The sequence below is a fragment of the Aquarana catesbeiana genome, linkage group LG01 (assembly GCF_042186555.1).
Source record: "Aquarana catesbeiana isolate 2022-GZ linkage group LG01, ASM4218655v1, whole genome shotgun sequence".
Lineage (NCBI taxonomy): Eukaryota > Metazoa > Chordata > Amphibia > Anura > Ranidae > Aquarana > Aquarana catesbeiana.
Window position 1 is genome coordinate 503,135,968 of NC_133324.1, and position 18,770 is coordinate 503,154,737.

General features: G+C 39.4%; 1 protein-coding gene across 1 annotated transcript in view; it reads right to left on the bottom strand.

The window, feature by feature from the left end:
- Positions 1-2,720: 2,720 nt before the first annotated feature.
- Positions 2,721-18,770, bottom strand: part of BABAM1 (BRISC and BRCA1 A complex member 1) — a 79,046-nt gene continuing 62,996 nt past the window's right edge. The window contains exons 8-9 of the mRNA XM_073593074.1: positions 11,692-11,772; positions 2,721-4,749 (exon numbers count right to left, since the gene is read on the bottom strand). Coding sequence (XP_073449175.1) covers positions 4,546-4,749; positions 11,692-11,772 — 285 coding nt within the window. The 3' untranslated portion in view covers positions 2,721-4,545. The remainder of the gene's footprint in view (positions 4,750-11,691; positions 11,773-18,770) is intronic.

Sequence of the window (18,770 nt, forward strand, 5' to 3'; positions counted from 1 at the left end):
CCCTCCCCTTTCACATCTAACAGATACTTCTGACTGTTAAGTTTTAAGGTGGACATACACATCATTACCTTCAACTACCATAAGCACTTTCCCTTTCTTTTTTGATTGGAAGTGCTGCTCAGCATGCCTCGCATACTCAACCAGCTCCTGAAGTCTGCAGATCCTATGGTTGATCATGTGTTTAGTAACAAACTTGATATAGGGGCAAGCAGCCCCTTCAAGATTGCATTCTTTAGCTGTTGCTCATATGGGCTGTCGTTTACTTGATTTACTGGGACTTCTATTCCTGAGTGATTATTGAAAAGCTCCCTCCTCCTAACAATTAAATTGTCCACTGTTTCCTCTTCTCCCTGCACACACTGATTTATAATGGAGCAGTCGGCTCAATATATCCATTTATTCTCTATCCTTGCTATAAGAGCATTTCTCCTGTTTTCTAGTGCTGCATCATCATGAGGCAACACCACTCCCTGGTTGTTTAATCCACTCCAATCTCCCATTACATGATGCCAGTCGGGACCCAGGATCTGTCTAATGACCTGCTCTATTTCTCTCCCATTAAGATGATAGCTAGCAATCATTCCCATGATACCCTCCCTGAATTGAGCTATGTTGGCCTTGGGATGTGGAATCCCTTCAATAGCTTTTTTAACATCCTCGGGGGTCCAGGGGCGATATACCATCATAGTGTTGGGGACTACTATACCACCTACATTTTATTTTGTCCTGCCCTAGGGTTGGGAACTTCAATTAGTGGAAATTCTTCCTCTCCACATTCTGTTTGTTCCCAAGCTGAGGGGGATATCAATTTGTTCACCAGGTCCCCGAAAAATTTTATAACTGTTGCTGTAAAGGGGGTCCCTTGTGGACTCCTCTGGACAGCAAGAGTCATCTTGAGAGGGGGTTTAGCTGCAGCCATAGGAGAATCGGTTGCATCTGCGGGGACCACGGGGGAACAACAAACAGTGGAGAGTCAGGTTGCATGGTAAAAGGGTTATTCGTCGATAGTCAGGAGGTCAGTGGGGGTGGCTTATTGCATGCATCTGTCCCATATGGTGGTGGGGACTGCAGGTCTGCGATAGGATATAGGGAATTGAGAGCGGGTGCTGAAGTTAGAGGGTGAGCAGCAACTGTCTGTGGGGTGGGAGAGTTCTCCAAAGTATGTGCGGGGGTTGTTGGGTGCATTTGGTTTGTTGCGTTTTGTTCAGCCAATAATTGCTGAACTAAACTTCAGAGGACGGTCATATTATTGCCCTCCTCTTTGTTCAAAAACATAGTCTTTTTGTGGTTTTCTGAATTTAACCTATGGTTAGCCTCCTCAAGCCATTTCTTTGCCTGGGGAAGACCTAATTTCTTCTGTTTCCTTATTTTCGTGCCGTCATCATTTTTAAGCTTTCTACACAGTATTACACAACAATCCTTATTTAAAAACGCATCAAAATCATACTTTGTTTTCCACATCTTAAGAAATTTCACATTCTCTTTGTCTAGACTACACATATACTTAGCATCTTCATTCATACTAACAGATTTTCCATGGATCATACCTATTTTGTTTATCATGCACACGGAGCTCTTTTTTTGTTAATGTCTTCTCACAATGACACAACACACACACACACAGTATCTTAACACTTGCAGTCACTCACAGACTTTCTAGTCGTGATATATCACTTCTAAATTACTGATCTTGTGTATTGCTAAAACACTGGTGTCGTGTACTTTAATACTTCACTAACTTGTAGAGAATATTCACAGAATTACAAGCAGACTGAGTTCTCCTGACTGTTCTTTCATCATTACTTAATACTTCACTAACTTGTAGAGAGCATTTACAGAATTACAAGGAGACTAAGTTCTCCTGACTGTTCTTTCATCCTATCAAAACATTTAATATTTCAGTCCTTGATCCAAGGGTATTCATGTGTCTGCTCAGGATTTATACAAACTATAAGGCTGGCATGAACACTGCGGGTCCGCCAAATGTCCTCTGTTACCTGGAAATCTATCAGGCCATACCCTTGTATCAACAGGGGGTTCTTTAGATTTTGATCTAGGAGTATTTATGTGTCCCCTCGGGAATTTTCTGCAGTTTACAAGGCTGTCTGGACCTAATATCCAATCGACAAATTTCCTTTATCTGCACCCGGATATTAGTATGGGACCATACTCCTATATCAAATGACAATTAACCCAGAAAAACAAACAAGAACACACAAGAGAGAGAACACCCGCAGTGCTCGACTGCCGCCAGGTCGCCCTGAGCGCGTCTTCCCAAAACGCGGGCTAGTCACTAGGTCTGCCCATCCAGGATGGCCACAGATGGATCTATACGGGGAATACGTGACCACTTATTTCCCCTCAACAAGAGTAAAGCAGATAAACATTCAATCAATCTCTATCTTGTATGTATGTATTTAAATCCCTTATGCATTAAATTCCTAATCAAGTCTAACCCAAAAGGTTAATAATAAAATAAAAATAAAAATCTTACCTTGTCCCGAGAGCGTTCTCTTGTGCTGATCCGGTAAGTCACTGCCCGGGAGGCACTGGTTCAGCGGAACGGCCTCTCTTTAATGTCTAATTTGAGACGGAGGACTTACAGTTTTGCCGTACGGTCATCAGTCACTGAGTTGATCCAGTGCATCTCGGGAACTTGGACTTCCGGCTCTTCGAAGGACCAAATTGTTACGGAAATAAATTACCGTCTCAGACCGTCCTTGGGAATCAAGATAATATTTATTGCATATGCAAGAGAAATGAATTGCATTACATGTTCATGCAGTCATCGTCATTTCTGAAGAGAATACTGTGGTACATGTTTTTTATAGGCCCTGGACACCCCCCTTTCCTGTTTTAAAAATGGCCAGTCTTATGCGTTTCATCTTTATTCTGAACACAACAGGAAAGGTGGAAGTGTCTGTTACATACTTTATCTACATTCACAATGGTTACAGGATACTGACTTGGAAAACTCCCCAAGCCAACACAAAAATATAGGATGTATTCAAATAATGCAAGTCTAAGCATCTTATCACTAAGCTAAATATTGCTGAGTCTAGCATATTATAACTAGAGCTACAGTATAAGGCCATATTCATATCAAATGACATTTTCATACAGGACATTTAAAGTATAATTTCTCTAACAAGTTCCTCTCATCTTTCCTCATAGCTGAGCTCCTTCATGCTTCTTATCAACTTGGCTGTCCTTCTCTGCACCTTTCTCCAATATCCTTTTTGTGAATCGGTGCCCATAACTGAACTGCATATTCAAGATTAGGTCTTACTAACGATTTGTACAGGGGCAAAATGATATCCATACCTCTTTTAATACAACAAAGTATTTTGCTAGCTTTATAAACTGCAGTTTGGCATATCATGCCATTATTAACTCTATGATCTACCAGAGCACCCAGATCCTTCTGCATTTGGGGAGATAAAGTAAATCATTTAGATCAGTAGCAACAGATAACTACAGGAATATAAGATCGTGTTGAGAAAAGATGACAAAGACAGCTTTGAAGAAGTATGTGAAGAGAAACACTGTATATTTTGAATATAAGGATATGTGTTAAGGGTACATTTAGGACAGAAGAAGAAAGTGATCTATAGGAGGAGAAAAATTGTATTTTTAGAGAGCTGTTACTTTCAGGAAGTGTGCTAAAAATGTCAAAAATTTGGGCAAGATTAACAAATATTTAAACTGTATTAAGTAAAAGTTTAAGCCCTATTGATCCTATTTTTTTAAGCGCATGTCCACACTTGCATTACAATGTGGTGGTTCTGCTTTAAAACTGTCTATTTTCTTCTACTCGGGCTGGTCTCCAGGTCGCTGCACCACCTCGACTGATTGCAGGGATCTTCTTAGCTAGCAGGCTCCTAAGAAGACACCCATGCGTGCCAGCATGCTCCAGGACTAGGTTGTGGTCATCCAAAGACACATAGTGCCTAGCTAGCCATACCCATCAATTTAACTGACAGCAGCTGAAGCCTATCGCTCCCCTGTCCTCAGTATCCGCCACTAGAACCCAAAAGATCAGATAAGCTGCACAGATCACGAGGACCTGCCAACTGTGACAAGTAACTGCAGGTAAGTGTTTGGGGACGGGGCATAGAAAGACATTGTTACCTTCACGCAGAGAATGCATTAACAAAACAAAAAATAGAAAAAAATCACCTAGCATTTAGAACTACTACTATTTTTTTTTTTTTAAGATGCAGCAGTCTGTATGTGCAATTTTAAATGATTGTGCAGATAAGGGTCTGGCAGGAAGAAAAAAACTTTATTTTAACTCTATTAGAACACCCACGGTACATCAGTTAAAACCTGACAGACAGAGGCAGCATTTATACCTGAAAAAGGTTGGGAAAAAATTAAAACTACAAGACTCTCCTATATAGCAAAGCAAGTCTTAATTGTTACGACAAACACCATTCAAAACGCAAATATAAAAAAAAGTATGCAATTTTATTTTGAATGTTTTAGTACTAACATGAAATGATATCCAATAATAATTTGTTTTGCTTAAGATGTTCCGATGCTTTAGACAGTAACCTCCCCCTCTGTGCTCTCTTCTTCTTCCTCTAGAAGGCTGTATGAGGCATGGCTCTGGAATGGGCGTTGGAGGGGATGTGCAAGCAATCTTGCCATACAGTTGTGAAGTTCCAGAGCAGATCCTGTTATCGAAACCTCATATTTGTAGCTAGTGCCTTTAGGGTCCAAGCTACTAAAGAATCCAAACACATCCTAGTAAAAGGAAAAAAGGATAGTATGAGGGACTGAGAAAATATAATCATATTCTAACCCAAATGTGTGTGAGGAAAAAATGTGAAAGTCTACCAATTGACCCAAAGAATAATTTAGAGGTGTGAATCAAGTTCCCTATATCAAAGCCACAAATAAAGAAAAATTAGGAAAAGAGTTCCTAAGGAAAGTACTGTAGATACTAATTTTAACCCAAACTGTGTGACTATTTAAAAATTCTCTTTATTAAATAGACATTCATAATTGCACCAATTTCACTTATGGCTAACGCCAAAAGGTATACATAGAATAAATGATAACCTCCACCCTTTATCACAAAAACTCTACTGTAAAAACACAATAATTACAGGGATAGTGATAAGGTGTGGAGAGTGAGCTGAATCACTTTTTACAAATTTCCTCTTATGCCCTGTACACACGACCGGTTTTGCCGTCGGAATAAACTCTGAAGGTTTTTCTGACTGAATTCCGCTCAAGCTGTCTTGCATACACACGGTCACACCAAATTCCGACCGTCCAGCGCACAGTGACGTACTAGAAAACGGAACTTCAATAGCCAGTAGCCAATAGCTTCCATCTCATACTTGCTTCAGAGCATGCATCGTTTTTGGTGCGTCGGAACAGCATACAGACAAGCGGTTTTTCCGATAGTAATTTTTTTCCGTCGGAAAAATATAGAACATGTTCTCTATCTAAGTCCGTCTGAATTTTCGACAGAAAAAGTCCGATGGGGCATGCACACGGTCGGACTATAATGATGAAAAGCTCCCATCGGACTCTGTCGGAAATTCCGCTCGTGTGTACGCGGCATTAGAGAAAGGGTTGAAAGAAAAACCCATCAAGTATAAAAAAAAATGAAAAACATATATATTATATAAAATTTTCTTTTTTACTTTTTTTTTTATTTTTCCATATAAAAAAACATGATAGATTCATATGTTCAAACTTACATATACAATACTCCAAAGTCCCCTCCTCTTCCCCCCCACCTCTCCCCATATTTTACCATTACTCCTTTCCTTCCTCCCTTCTCCTTAATTCTCCACCTCTTTCACCTCCTTCTTCCTCACATCTCTGCATATTTCCTCATTCTCCTAAACTCTACCCATCCTTCCCAAAACAGTAGAGAATTTCTTTGATCTTCTCTACTACTACTTAGATTTCAATTTTATAAATGTATTCTATTTTTTTTTTTTTAACCATTCCTTCATAGTAGGGCTTTTTGGGTTTAGCCACTTTTTTGGTATTGCTCCTTTTGCTGCATTTATTAAATAATATACTACTTTTTTCTTATATTGTTTTATTATGCTGTTTGTATTATGGAAAAGGCAAAACCCATGGGTCGTCGGCAATGTCCATGTTCGTGATCTCCCTTATGTATTCCCGCACCGTCTGCCAGTAATCCTGTATCTTTGGGCACTCCCACCTTATATGCAAATTACACCCTCTCCAACACATTGAATAATTCTCTGGTTGACATTTCTGTGCTTTAATGGGTGTTATATACCACATGGCCAGACATTTAGAATTAATTTCTATCATATTTATATCCCCGCTCTCAGTACTTTATTTATTCGTTGCCCCTTCGAACGTGATCCCAATTCTTTTTCCCATTTTTCAACTAATGGCGGTATTCTCGGCTCAGTGTTCTCCGCGAGTATTTTACAGATCTGCGAAATATGATGTTTTGGATCCACCTGTGGAATACACAGACGTTCGAATGGGAGGAGATCCTCCTCTGACCTAATAGGCTGAGGTAGTGTTGTCACGAAGTGTCTTAAATGAAAATATCGCCATTCGTTTAATATCATTAATTCCCTTTTGTGTTTCAATCCTTGCTATGAAAATATCTTTCCTCTTTTCATTATATCATCTGTGCATTTTTGTCTATAATCCAGTCTCCAAATTGTGCCCCATTACCGGGTAAAAAGTAATAAATTAACAGTGAATTATATTTCCATTTTGTTTGTCTATAAATTAGATCTCAAACCCTAAAAACATTTCTAGTCAAGTCATGTGTATTTACATCTAACTTTCTATATTGTTGTGGTACCCAAATATTACTTAACCACTTAAGGACCGGGCCTATTTTTCAGACTCGGTGTTTACAAGTTAAAATCGTTTTTTTTTTTTTTGCTGGAAAATTTAGAACCCCCAAACATTAAATATTTTTATTCTAACACCTTAACCACTTCAGCCCCGGACTATTTGGCTGGCCAAAGACCAGAGCACTTTCTGCGATTCGGCACTGCGTTGCTTTAACTGACAATTGCGCGGTCGTGCGACGTGGCTCCCGAACAAAATCGACGTCCTTTTTTCCCCACAAATAGCGCTTTCTTTTGGTGGTATTTGATCACCTCTTATTTTTTGTGCTAAACACAAAAGAAAGAGCGGCAATTTTGAAAAAAATGCATTATTTTTTTACTTTTTGCTATAATAAATCTCCCCAGAAAATATAAAAAAAAACTTTTTTTGCTCAGTTTAGGCCAATACGTATTCTACATATTTTGGAAAAAAAAAAAAAAATAAATAAAAAAAATCGCAATATATTGATTTCTTTGCGCAAAAGTTATAGCTTCTACAAAATGGAAATAGTTTTATGGCATTTTTATTAATATTTTTTTTTTTTTTACTAGTAATGGCGGAGATCAGCGATTTTTATCATGACTGCGACATTATGGTGGACACGTCGGACAATTTTGGTACATTTTTGGGACCACTGGCAATAACACAGTAAGCAGTGCGATTAAAAATGCATTGATTACTGTAAAAATGTGCTTGGCAGTGAAGGGGTTAACACTAAGGGGTTAATGTGTGTCCTAGGAAGTGTTCTAACTGAAGGGGGATGTGGACTGTGCAGGGAAACTAACAGATCGGCTGTTCATACTTTGTATGAACAGAGAATCTGTCAGCTCTCCCCTCAGAGAACCCGAAACTGTGTGTTTACACACACAGATCCCGGTTCTCTGTGTGCCCCGAGTGATCATGGGAGCCCGGCGGTGATCGAGACTGCCGGGCACTCGCATCGGCTCCATGGGCGAGCACGCGCCCCCCTAGTGGCCATCTATGGTGCCGACGTACCGTGATGGTGATTCGCCTGCCTGTGCCATTTTACCACAGTATAACTGCGGCGGACGGTCGGCAAGTGGCTAGAGAATAAAATGGAGGTCCTTGCAATACTTTTATGTCACACCGTATTTGCGCAGCGGTCTTACAAGCACAGTTCTTTTGGTAAAAAAAAATACACTTTTTTGACTTAAAAAAAATAAGACAACAAAAAAGTTAGCCCAATTTTTTATATTGTGAAAGATAATGTTACACCGAGTAAATTGATACCCAACATGTCATGCTTCAAAATTGCGCCTGCTTGTGGAATGGCGACAAACTTTTACCTTTAAAAATATCCATAGGCGACGGTTAAAAATTTCTACAGGTTACATGTTTAGAGTTACAGAGGAGGTCTAGTGCTAGAATTATTGCTCTCGCTCTAACGATTGCGGCAAAACCTCACATGTGTGGTTTGAACACCGTTCCCAGTAGGAGAGAGGAGTGGAGCCTCGCAGATGCGCAGTAGGGTTCCCAGCGTGAAGATGTAAGGCTACATCAGCTGCGGTGCCGACATCACTGGACTCCAGGACAGATAAGTGCCCTATTATTAAAATGCTAGCAGCTGCAGTATATGTAGCTTCTGGCTTTTAATTTTTGCAGCGGTGGGCAGACCTCAAATTTAAGTGGCTAACCTTGTTTTCCTCAGTGTATTTTCAATTTTCACCCATATTTTATCACTCACACCTATTTTTGTCCACTCCACCATTCATGCTAATACTATGGCATTATAATACCTTTTAAAAGGGCCAGGGCAGCTAAACCCCCTTGTGTTTTATCCTTACTTAATACTGAGAACTGTATTCTTGATTTCTTATTCTGCCATATGAACTTTATTATCATTGCTTTTAATGTTTTGAGGGATATTGGTAACATCTGAAATTTATAAAGAATTTTTGGCACAATCACCATTTTGACCATGTTTTTCCATCCTACCCAGGAGAGTGATCTTGTTATTATATTTTTAATTTCTGTTTTAACTTCGTTCAATAGTGGGATGGAATTTGCTCGGTATAAGGACGGTTACGTTTATCTAAAGATATTTTAGGTCTTTTTTCCCCCCAAGTAAATGGGAATTCTTTTTGTAAAGCTAGTTCTTCTTCCTTATTCATATTTATATTTCAGATTTTACTGGATTAATCTTTAAATTTGAAAGTTCTCCGTACCTTTTCATTTCTTTTATTAAATTCGGCAATGTTATTCTCAAGCTGGATACATAAAACAGAATATCATTGGCATATGCCGCTACCTTGTGTTCTTCGTCTCCGATCTTCACCCCACCTATGTCCGTGTTATTTCGTATGGTTGCCAGTAATGGCTCTAATGACAGCACAAACAGGAGGGGAGAGAGCGGACACCCCTGTCTTGTTCCATTATACATTTCAAAGATGTGGACAGAGTCATGTTAACCTTTACTGATGCTGTTGGGTGATTATATAGTGTTCTAATCCGTTGGACCATCTTTGGACCCATTCCCACAGCCTCTATTGCACTCATCATAAATTCCCAGTCTTCCTTGTCAAATGCCTTTTCAATATAATCATATTCTAACCCGAATATGTGTGAGGAAAAATTTGAAAGAATTTAGGGAGTGTGGATCAAGTATCCCATCAAAGTCACAAATAAAGAACAATAAGGAAAAGGGTTCCCAAAGAAAGTAGGTACCAATTCTCTAAAGGTATACACACAATGAATTATAACCTCCACTCACCTGCTTTAAATATGTGATAAAGGGTGGAGGTTTTTATTCACTGTGTGTGTACCTTTTGGAGTTAGCCATAAGTGAAATTGGTGCAATTATGAATGTCTATTTAATAAAGAGAATTTTATAGCAATCACACTGTTAAGGCTCAAAATTAGTACCTACGTTCTTTAAGAACCCTTTTCCTGATTTTTCTTGATTATGAGGGACTGGTTGACTAAGGCTAATTTGTATTTAGTGCTGGCCAAAGGCAAAAGGATATCTTATATATAAAAATATTAGTACATTAGCAAAAGACTAATGAGAGGGATGGAGAGGTGGATAAAAAGTGAGTGCGTTTACAAAACAGAGACATCCTGCTAGGCTCTATTCCATGCTGCAGTAGTAATGGTTTTTTTTCCTTCAATTATTTTTTCACTTCTAAATAATTGTTGCGTAAAATTTGAATTTCTAGCTTGCCATAAACATATGCACCCAGATGCTTGGCGTTAGCCTTGGCTGGTAACCTCTTAACCGAATCCATACTGCTTCTAGAGCTACACCTCTGGATTGTGTGAGCCAGTGGTGCAAAAAAAATGTATTTACCTTATTCACTCAGGTTATTTAACGTTAGTTTAAATCCTTTGCTCATGGGCTTTGTTTTAAAATGCTATATCTTAATAGAGGTTAGTTTCTGACACTCATTAGAACAGAGAAAAAACACTTGGATAAGTGGTGATAGGTCTTCAACATTATAAAAACAAGCCCAGATGAACGTGACCAACTACAAGCTATATAGTAAATCAGAGCCTTCAGGCACTAGAACTAGTGTTTGTAGGCTTGGCTAGTGTGCGGTTAAGGCTAGAACTAGTGTTTTTGAGCCAGGTTTGGGTTAAGGGTAGAACTAGTGGATTTTGGCTAGGTTAGGCTTTGGATTCATGCTAAAACCAGTGTTGCCCAACACAGTCCCAATGCAAAGAAAAGGCAAATAACCATATTCCCTATTGTTTTAGTTCAAAACAATGTTCTGTGTTGGTGTGTACTGAAAAAAATGTAGGACAAGTTGCATTTTTGTGTAGCACATTGCAAAACCATAGATGTCCTTTATAAAAAAGGGTTAAAACATGCAATGCATTGCAGCACAGTGCAAATTAAAATGCACGCCAGCTTATTATGAATGCACTATGGTGTGAATGAGCCCTAAGGCTAAAACTAATGCTTTTGAGCAGAGTTTTAATTTAAAGCTAGGAGGTTTCTGGTCCTAGTTTCGATGTTCCTAGACCAGGCTAAGGTTTGTATTAAGGTTAGAACCAGTGTTTTCAAGGCTTGGCTAGGGTGCGTTTAAGGCTAGAACGCTGCTTTTTGGGCCAAGTCTTGAACTAGTAGTTTGTCAACTGGGCTAGAGTTTGAACTAGAACTAGTATTTAGCCGGCCTATGGTTTGGATAAAAACTAGACATTAAATTTTTGGGCTAAACTAGGGTTTGGATTAAGATTACAACTAGTGTTTTCACTAAATGTGATAGCTCTGGGAAAATTATTTTTATTTGTTATAATTAAGAAATATTAAACCCTCTTTTTTTTTTTTTTAAACATGTGCCACACAGTCAGGTGCTGTGCACTATTCCAGTAAGTCCAATGTACTCAAAAAGGCATTATAAGCTGAAAGAATGTCCACAGAGGGATGTAAACTCAAGCTGCTTTTAGTGAAACCACCTGGAGTGGTGGAAACAATGAACCATAATAGACAACACTAAAGGAAAGCGCTCAAAGAACCTCTCAGTCCATATATTGCTGCAAATAGGTCCTTAACAATTGGTCATATATAATTGTTGTGGATAATTTTTAGACCAAACCAGAAATATAAAATGTTCATTTATTGGAATAATCAATTTATATATATATATATATATTTTATCAGTGGTTACATTTTTGAACCATATACAGCATTCCAAGCATGTTGGCTTACGCTTCCTGCATAACACATGGTGGTTTCCCTAAAAGAAAATTTGCACCTTAGTCTGCATGGCTAATAAAGGCATACAAGTATGAAGTTGGGATAATGGTCCTAATTTTACATGATTTGTCCACTTGAACAGTAGCAATAAAGGCTACGGGTGAAACCCATTACATATCTACCTTCCAGCTCATATCTTCCTCCTCGGACCCATTGTGAATGTAGACAACATCTAAGAAGAAATAAGGACACTGTAGCATTTTCTGTAAAAAGAAAGAATTAGTTTACCACTGGTTTACATGGTAAGTTTCTAACTGTGAGAACAGAACATTATTATTATTATTATTATACAGGATTTATATAGCGTCAACAGTTTGCACAGCGCTTTACAACATGAGGGCAGACAGTAGTTACAATACAATTCAATACAGGAGGAATCAGAGGGCCCTGCTTGTTAGAGCTTACAATATAGAAGGGAGGGTCTAGTGATACAAAAGGTAATAGCTGTGGGGGATGATCTGATGGAGAAAGTTAAAGTACAGTTGTTAGGTGGGGGCTGGATAGGCTTCTCTGAAGAGGAGGGTTTTCAGGAAGTGTCAGATTGGGGTAGGGAGTTCCAGAGGATGGGAGAGGCTGGATAAATTTAAATCCGGAGCTAGTGGCAATCCCCAACTGGGAGGCCCTACCCCCTTTTCTAGATTTCTTGCAGAACTTGGCCTGCGAGATGTGTGGAGGACCCAGAATGTGCAATGCTACTCAGCATCATATAAATGCCTCTCCCACATTGATTTATGTTTGGGGAACAACCTGGCGCATGCACTGACCGCTTCCATGATGTATGCTCCATGCAACATTTCGGACCATTCCCTCCTATGTGCTCACGTATCTACCTCCCCTAGCCCCCGACATAGGCTGTGGAAGGTAAACCCTTTTTGGTTCACAATCTTTCCAGAGTCTGATCCCACTTCCAAAGCCCTGATTGAGTTTTTACAATTTAATCGGGGCTCAGCTGGATCTGTGGTGATCTGGGATGCTCTGAAGGCTCATCTGAGGGGTTTAATCATCACGCAGATTACCGCCATTAAAACCAAGACCAAAGAATGGGAGAATCTGGTCATGAGTGAGGCCACCAAGGCAGAGGAGAGGTATATTGCTGCCCCCACTTCGGAATCAGAGCGAAGGTGGCAGGACGCACAGGCCCTGTATTAGCAGGTTTCCACCACCACTGCAGCGGAGCGGTTCTTCCTGCAGCAAAAATACTTTGATGAAGGAGAAAACACTGGACATTTACAAGCCATGATAGCTAAAGCCCAGCAAGGCACGACCCATATAGAGGCCATTCAGAACACTGAGGGGGACATGGTTAGCGACCGGACCTGCATCCCTGAAGTGTTTTCGGACTTCTTCAGAGATCTATATACGTCTAAAGTGCATCCCATACAAGAGGAGCAGAGCCATTTTTTGGACCAGTGCTCCCTTCCCCAGTTATCACAACAGGGCCTTGCTGCTCTCAGTAACCCACTGACTCTTGAGGAGCTTACTCTAGCAGTGGCACAGAGGGCAAATAATAAATCACCGGGAGCTGACGGCCTGCCCACAAAAACGTACGGGATACTCTTTTATCTACCCTGTTAACAACCCTAAACGATGCCCTTCAAGAAGGCGGTTTACCCGCTTCTATGTATGAGGCTATCATAGTGGTCATCCCAAAACCTGGCAAGGACCCACTACAACCTGACTCTTATAGTCCTATTTCGCTGCTTAATGCAGATGTCAAATTGCTAGCACAGGTGTTGGCCACTAGACTTTGGGGGGTTGTAGTAGACCTGGTCCACTCTGACCAGCCCGGCTTCATCCCTACCTGATCTACTGTGCTGAACATCCGCAGGTTGTTCAACACTCAAATCCCAGTAGATAACCCCGGCAACAGGGCTATTTTTTTTCCCTCGAAGCTGCCAAAGCTTTTGGCAGCGTGGAGTCGAGCTATTTTTGGGAGGTGCTGTGTTGATTTGGTCTGGGCGACAGATTCATATCACGGTTGAGGCTATTGTATGCTGCCCCCACGGCGAAGGTAGGGATTAATGACACCCTATCGGAGCCATTTCCTCTGTTTCGCGGGACACGACAGGGGTGCCCATTGTCACCCCTGCTGTTTGTCCTTGCATTGGAACCTCTGGCAGCTATGGTGCAGGCCTCCCCCAACATTGCGGGTTTCAGGCGCGGTCAGAGAGAGGAAAAAATCTCATTGTACGCAGACGTTACCCTGCTGTACTTAGGAGATACTGGGGACTCCCTAAGGGCAGTGATGCGCCTAATCGACCAGTTTGGGTGGCTTTTGGGCTTTGCCATTAACTGGCACAAATCGTCTCTTTTACCACTGGACCCTCTACCGACACCTCTACCAGGCGATGTTTCTCATATAAAAGTTGTTACCTCATTCAAATACTTAGGTATAGTAGTGACAGGAGACCCAAGGGACTATATTACACTGAACTTGAAACCAATACTACGTAAGTTTCAACATAAACAGGCCAGTTGGAGTAATCTACCACTGTCAGTAACCGGACGGGTAAATCTTATAAAAATGATTTGGGCACCGCAACTTTTGTACATTTTACTGGATATCACAGTACTGGTTCCGATGTATTGACTCACAGTTCAGAGCCTTCGTCTGGAGAGGTGGAGTGGCACATATTAAACTTGCCACTCTGCAACTCCCCAAAGATCAGGGTGGAATGGCTGTTCCGCACCCACAAATGTACTACTTTGCAGCCCAACTACAACACTTCACAGGGTGGGATCTTGAGACGACTACAGACCCCTCCAGGAATCTCCTTATCGGCCATGACACAGCTTTTACCTCCCTGTCCCATATGTATATGGGACTCCCTAAAATCCAATTTAATTGTCCCACAGCTTAGCTACTGATGAAAGTCTGGAACACACTCGGATTGACGGGTTATCCATGTCAAACCCCCATTTGGCAAAACCGCTTTTACACAGACTTAAACAGGGTCCCCAAGAACCTGATTTGGGATTAATTTCCTCTTCCAAATTCTTGATGGGTCCGCTCTAAAGCCGTACTTCCAATTACTGAGTAAATTCCCTATACTTAAAGGTCATCATTACCAATATGTTCAGCTACACTATGCCTTGAGGTGCAAGAGTTTAGAAAAAAAGATAGATCCCCTTCATTGGGACTTTTAAGGCAACATACACTTGTATAATACAAAAAGTTAAGTTTATTGAATATGCATAAAAATATCCGATCATGAGGATGATCGATAGTTAAACGACATCAAAGTTTGTACAAATATTATACACATATGAAAAATAAACAAAAAACAACAATTTACACAAAAAATATGACAACAAAATAATAGTCTCCGGTATATAGTATTCACCGGTACCCGACGCGTTTCTGGTTAAACACCTTCGTCAGGGGTATAGGATAGGAGTAAGTAAAGTCACAATTTGTTTTTACATGCAAAATGATTCCATAGAAGAAAAATGGGTCAAGCAACTGTGCCAGTGGGGGTGTAGATAGGCGCCAACCAAAAAGCAGTGAGGTCTTAGAACGAAAAGTTCCTGATTTAATATTTGCCTGATGAGCAGCAAAAAAATGGATGCAGAGCATGGAGACGCAGATTTTTGGACCGGTTTATATCTACACGGGAAGATATATACCTATGTATTAAGGATGTCTTGGTGTTACTGATTGATCTGGAGCATTATTCAAAGCTCTGACCAGCCACCTATCCATTATTTGACAATGGACATTATTTAGTCAAATCGCTAGAATCCATTTTTTGCTGCTCATCAGGCAAATTTTATTTGTACCTGCTTTTTTGATTATTGTGTTTGAATGTTGCTCTTCCCTTTGTTATGAGTGCAGGGAATTCAGGGTATTACACAATGCTTCTTAGGCGCATGATAAATAAGATGGTTATACATTCACCACCACTTATATATTGTTGTGAATATTGAGAATCCTGTTGTTCAAGGATTGTATACCTATGCAAATATACCATGTAGTGCCTTGTGTTCTCATTAATAAAAACCTTTTTATTGATTAAAAAAAAGAGAGGGGTAGCAGACACTGAGCGGTTATAACACAGGTTATAATGACTTGATGTTTACTACCAGAAAGGAAATGTTAAATAGTAAAGCAAGCTGGGCAGAGTAAATGGTGCCTAGACACACAAATTTTCCTTGTCAAAAGAAGTTTATTGAGTATACAATGTTATAAAGATACATAAAGTAAGTTTACAAGGATCTATAAAGTAAGCTCATTGTTTTACAGTAGGGTTTATATAGGTAAATATCATGAAATTTCAAATATTAAACATTGGGTTCACGTAAACCTAAATTAAAGATATATATCATTTCCTTAGTTACTTTTGTAGGTATTTAAATGATTTATACCTACTATACATATTGTTTACAAGTAGAGTGTATATAGGTCAAATAAATTCTGATAATGAGCTTTAATCATAAGGTGGAGAAAAGGAAAGAGAAAGAAGAAAAAGGGTTGAAAGGTAGAGGTATGGTCCACAAGGTTGTCCCGCTCGTCAGTTTAATTATTCTTTTTAGTTCTCTTTGAAGCCTTAGAATGGGTGTCTCTGTAAGTCATTTAATCTGTTACCATGGCAACAGGACAGAGTCATTGAAGTTTGACAGGAACTGTTGTTTTATCCAAGGATGCCAAAGTTTTTCAAATTTTGGAATTTGATTTTGATCGATGGCTACCATCTTAGCATGGGACATTGTATTATTCATTCTGTGAATTGTTTCTGCTAGTACCAATGTAGGAGATTTCCATGCCTTGGCCACTGTTTGTTTTGCAGCCGTTATTAGTTGGATCATAAGTTTGAATTGAGAGAGTGTTAACCATTCCGGTTTTAGATTAAGTAAAGTTAAATATGGATCTGGTTGTATTATTTTTTTAAATATTTTAGATGCAATCACGAAGACTTCCTTCCAGAAGGTTTGGATTACTGGGCACGTCAACCATATGTGTAAATATGTGCCTATTTCTGGGCATCCTCGAAAACAAAGAGTTGAGGTATTAGGTGAATATTTTGCCACTCTAGCGGGTACAAGGTACCAGCGAGTTAGGACTTTATAATTTGTCTCCAGTGCTAAGATGTTGGGTGAAGATGACTTAGATGTGAGCCATATGTTAGACCAGTCCGTGTCTTCTAAAGTTCGTCCCAGGTCCTCCTCCCACCTCTGAACGTAAGAGGGTCTATTAAGATTTGCTACTCCATATAATTGATTATAAAGTGATGAAATTGTACCTTTAGCAAATGGATCTTTTGTACAGATTGATTCAAAAATGGATAATTGGGATAATGGTGTATCCCCCTTTAGGAATGGTGTATAGAAATTTTTGATTTGGAGATATCTAAATATCTCAGAGTTTGGTAGATCATATTTTTCTTTAAGCGATGGGAAGGAAAGGAATGATTTAGATGCTATGAAGTCATTTAGTGTCTGAATGCCTGATGTTGTCCAAGCTTTAAAAGAATTTGGGTAGATCCATGCCGGATAAAAGGCCGGATTTCTGATAAAAGAAAGGAGAGGATTGTGTGGAGATTGTAACTGATATTTGGTTTTTAGTTTATCCCAGAGAGATAAGAAGTGTTTAGTTATGGGATTATGAATTTTAAAGCGGTCTTTAGGATCAAGCCATAATAAATTTGATATTAATAGAGGGTCATTTTCTGAAGCCTCTATAAATACCCATAATGGGATTTCCTGTTTTGCATGGTATTTGGACAGACTGGCCAAATGTGCTGCTCTGTAGTAGTTAGTAAAATTAGGGTATCCCAGGCCTCCTTTATTTTTGGGAAGATGTAGTGTGTGTATAGGTATACGTGGTTTAGAAGAGCCCCATATAAACGAAGTTGCTCTTTTTTGTACTATTCTCAAAAAATAGGAAGGAATTGGAATAGGGAGGACCCTGAATAGATAAAGCAATTTGGGTAGAATAGTCATTTTGATTGCATTAATCTTCCCTATCCAGGATAAAGGAAGTTGCGACCATTGTTTTATTAGATTTGTGATCTGTCTTAATACAGGAGGATAATTGGTTGAGAATAAGTCAGAATGAGATGCTGTTAAATGAATTCCAAGATATGGGATTGATTTTTCTGCCCATGTGAATGGGAGGGCAGCCCTAGCCGGGATCAATTCCATGTTTGTGAGTGAAATATTAAGCACTAGGCATTTCTTAGGATTAATCATAAGGCCGGATAGGGCTGCAAATCCATCAAGAGCTGGTATTAAGTTAGGACCAGAGACCTGTGGTGATGATAGAAAAAGTAATATATCGTCTGCAAATATACATAATTTGTGTGTAATACCTCCTACTTCAATGCCAGTTATAGTTTGGTTTGTTCTGATGTATTGGGCCATGGGTTCGAGTATAAGGGCAAATAATAAGGGAGATAATGGGCAACCCTGTCGGGTACCTCTTTCGATATTAAAGGCTTCAGATTTGTATCCAGCATATTTTATATAGGCTTTGGGTTTATTATATAATGCTTTGATCCATGTTAAAAAGTGGGGTCCAAAACCCCATTTTTGTAATGAATATTGCATATATTGCCAGGATACTGTGTCAAATGCCCTCTTAATATCGAGAGATAGAAAACATAAAGGGATTTTCCGTTTTTTAGCAATATGTGCCAATAACACTGCCCTGCGTATATTATCGCCTGCCTGTCTATTTGGCATGAAGCCTACTTGATCTCTATGTATTAATTTTCCTATAATGCTATTGAGGCGTTTTGCTATTATTTTTGCTAATAATTTAATATCGAGGTTTAACAGAGAGATAGGCCGATAATTCACACAGGAAGTATCATCAGAAAGGGGTTTTGGGATCATACAAACAATTGCCATTAGTGTTTCTTGCCGAAAAGAATGTCCATCTAGAAGTTTGTTAAAAGTTTCAGTGAGAATGGGAGAGAGTATTTCTGAGAATGTTTTATAGTATAAAGCCGAGTAGCCATCTGGGCCTGGTCTTTTGTTAAGTTTTAGGTCTTTTATGGCGTTAGCAACTTCATCTATTGTTATAGGCTCATCCAAACTGCTTTTTTGATTCTGAGATAACTCAGGTAAGGTTATTTTTGAGAAGAAGGATTCAGCTTCTGTAGGATTAAATTCATTGTTTGTCTTGTATAAAGTTGCGAGATGTGAGTGAAATTTATGGACTATTTTAACTGGATTACAAGTGTAAACATTTTTTGATAGT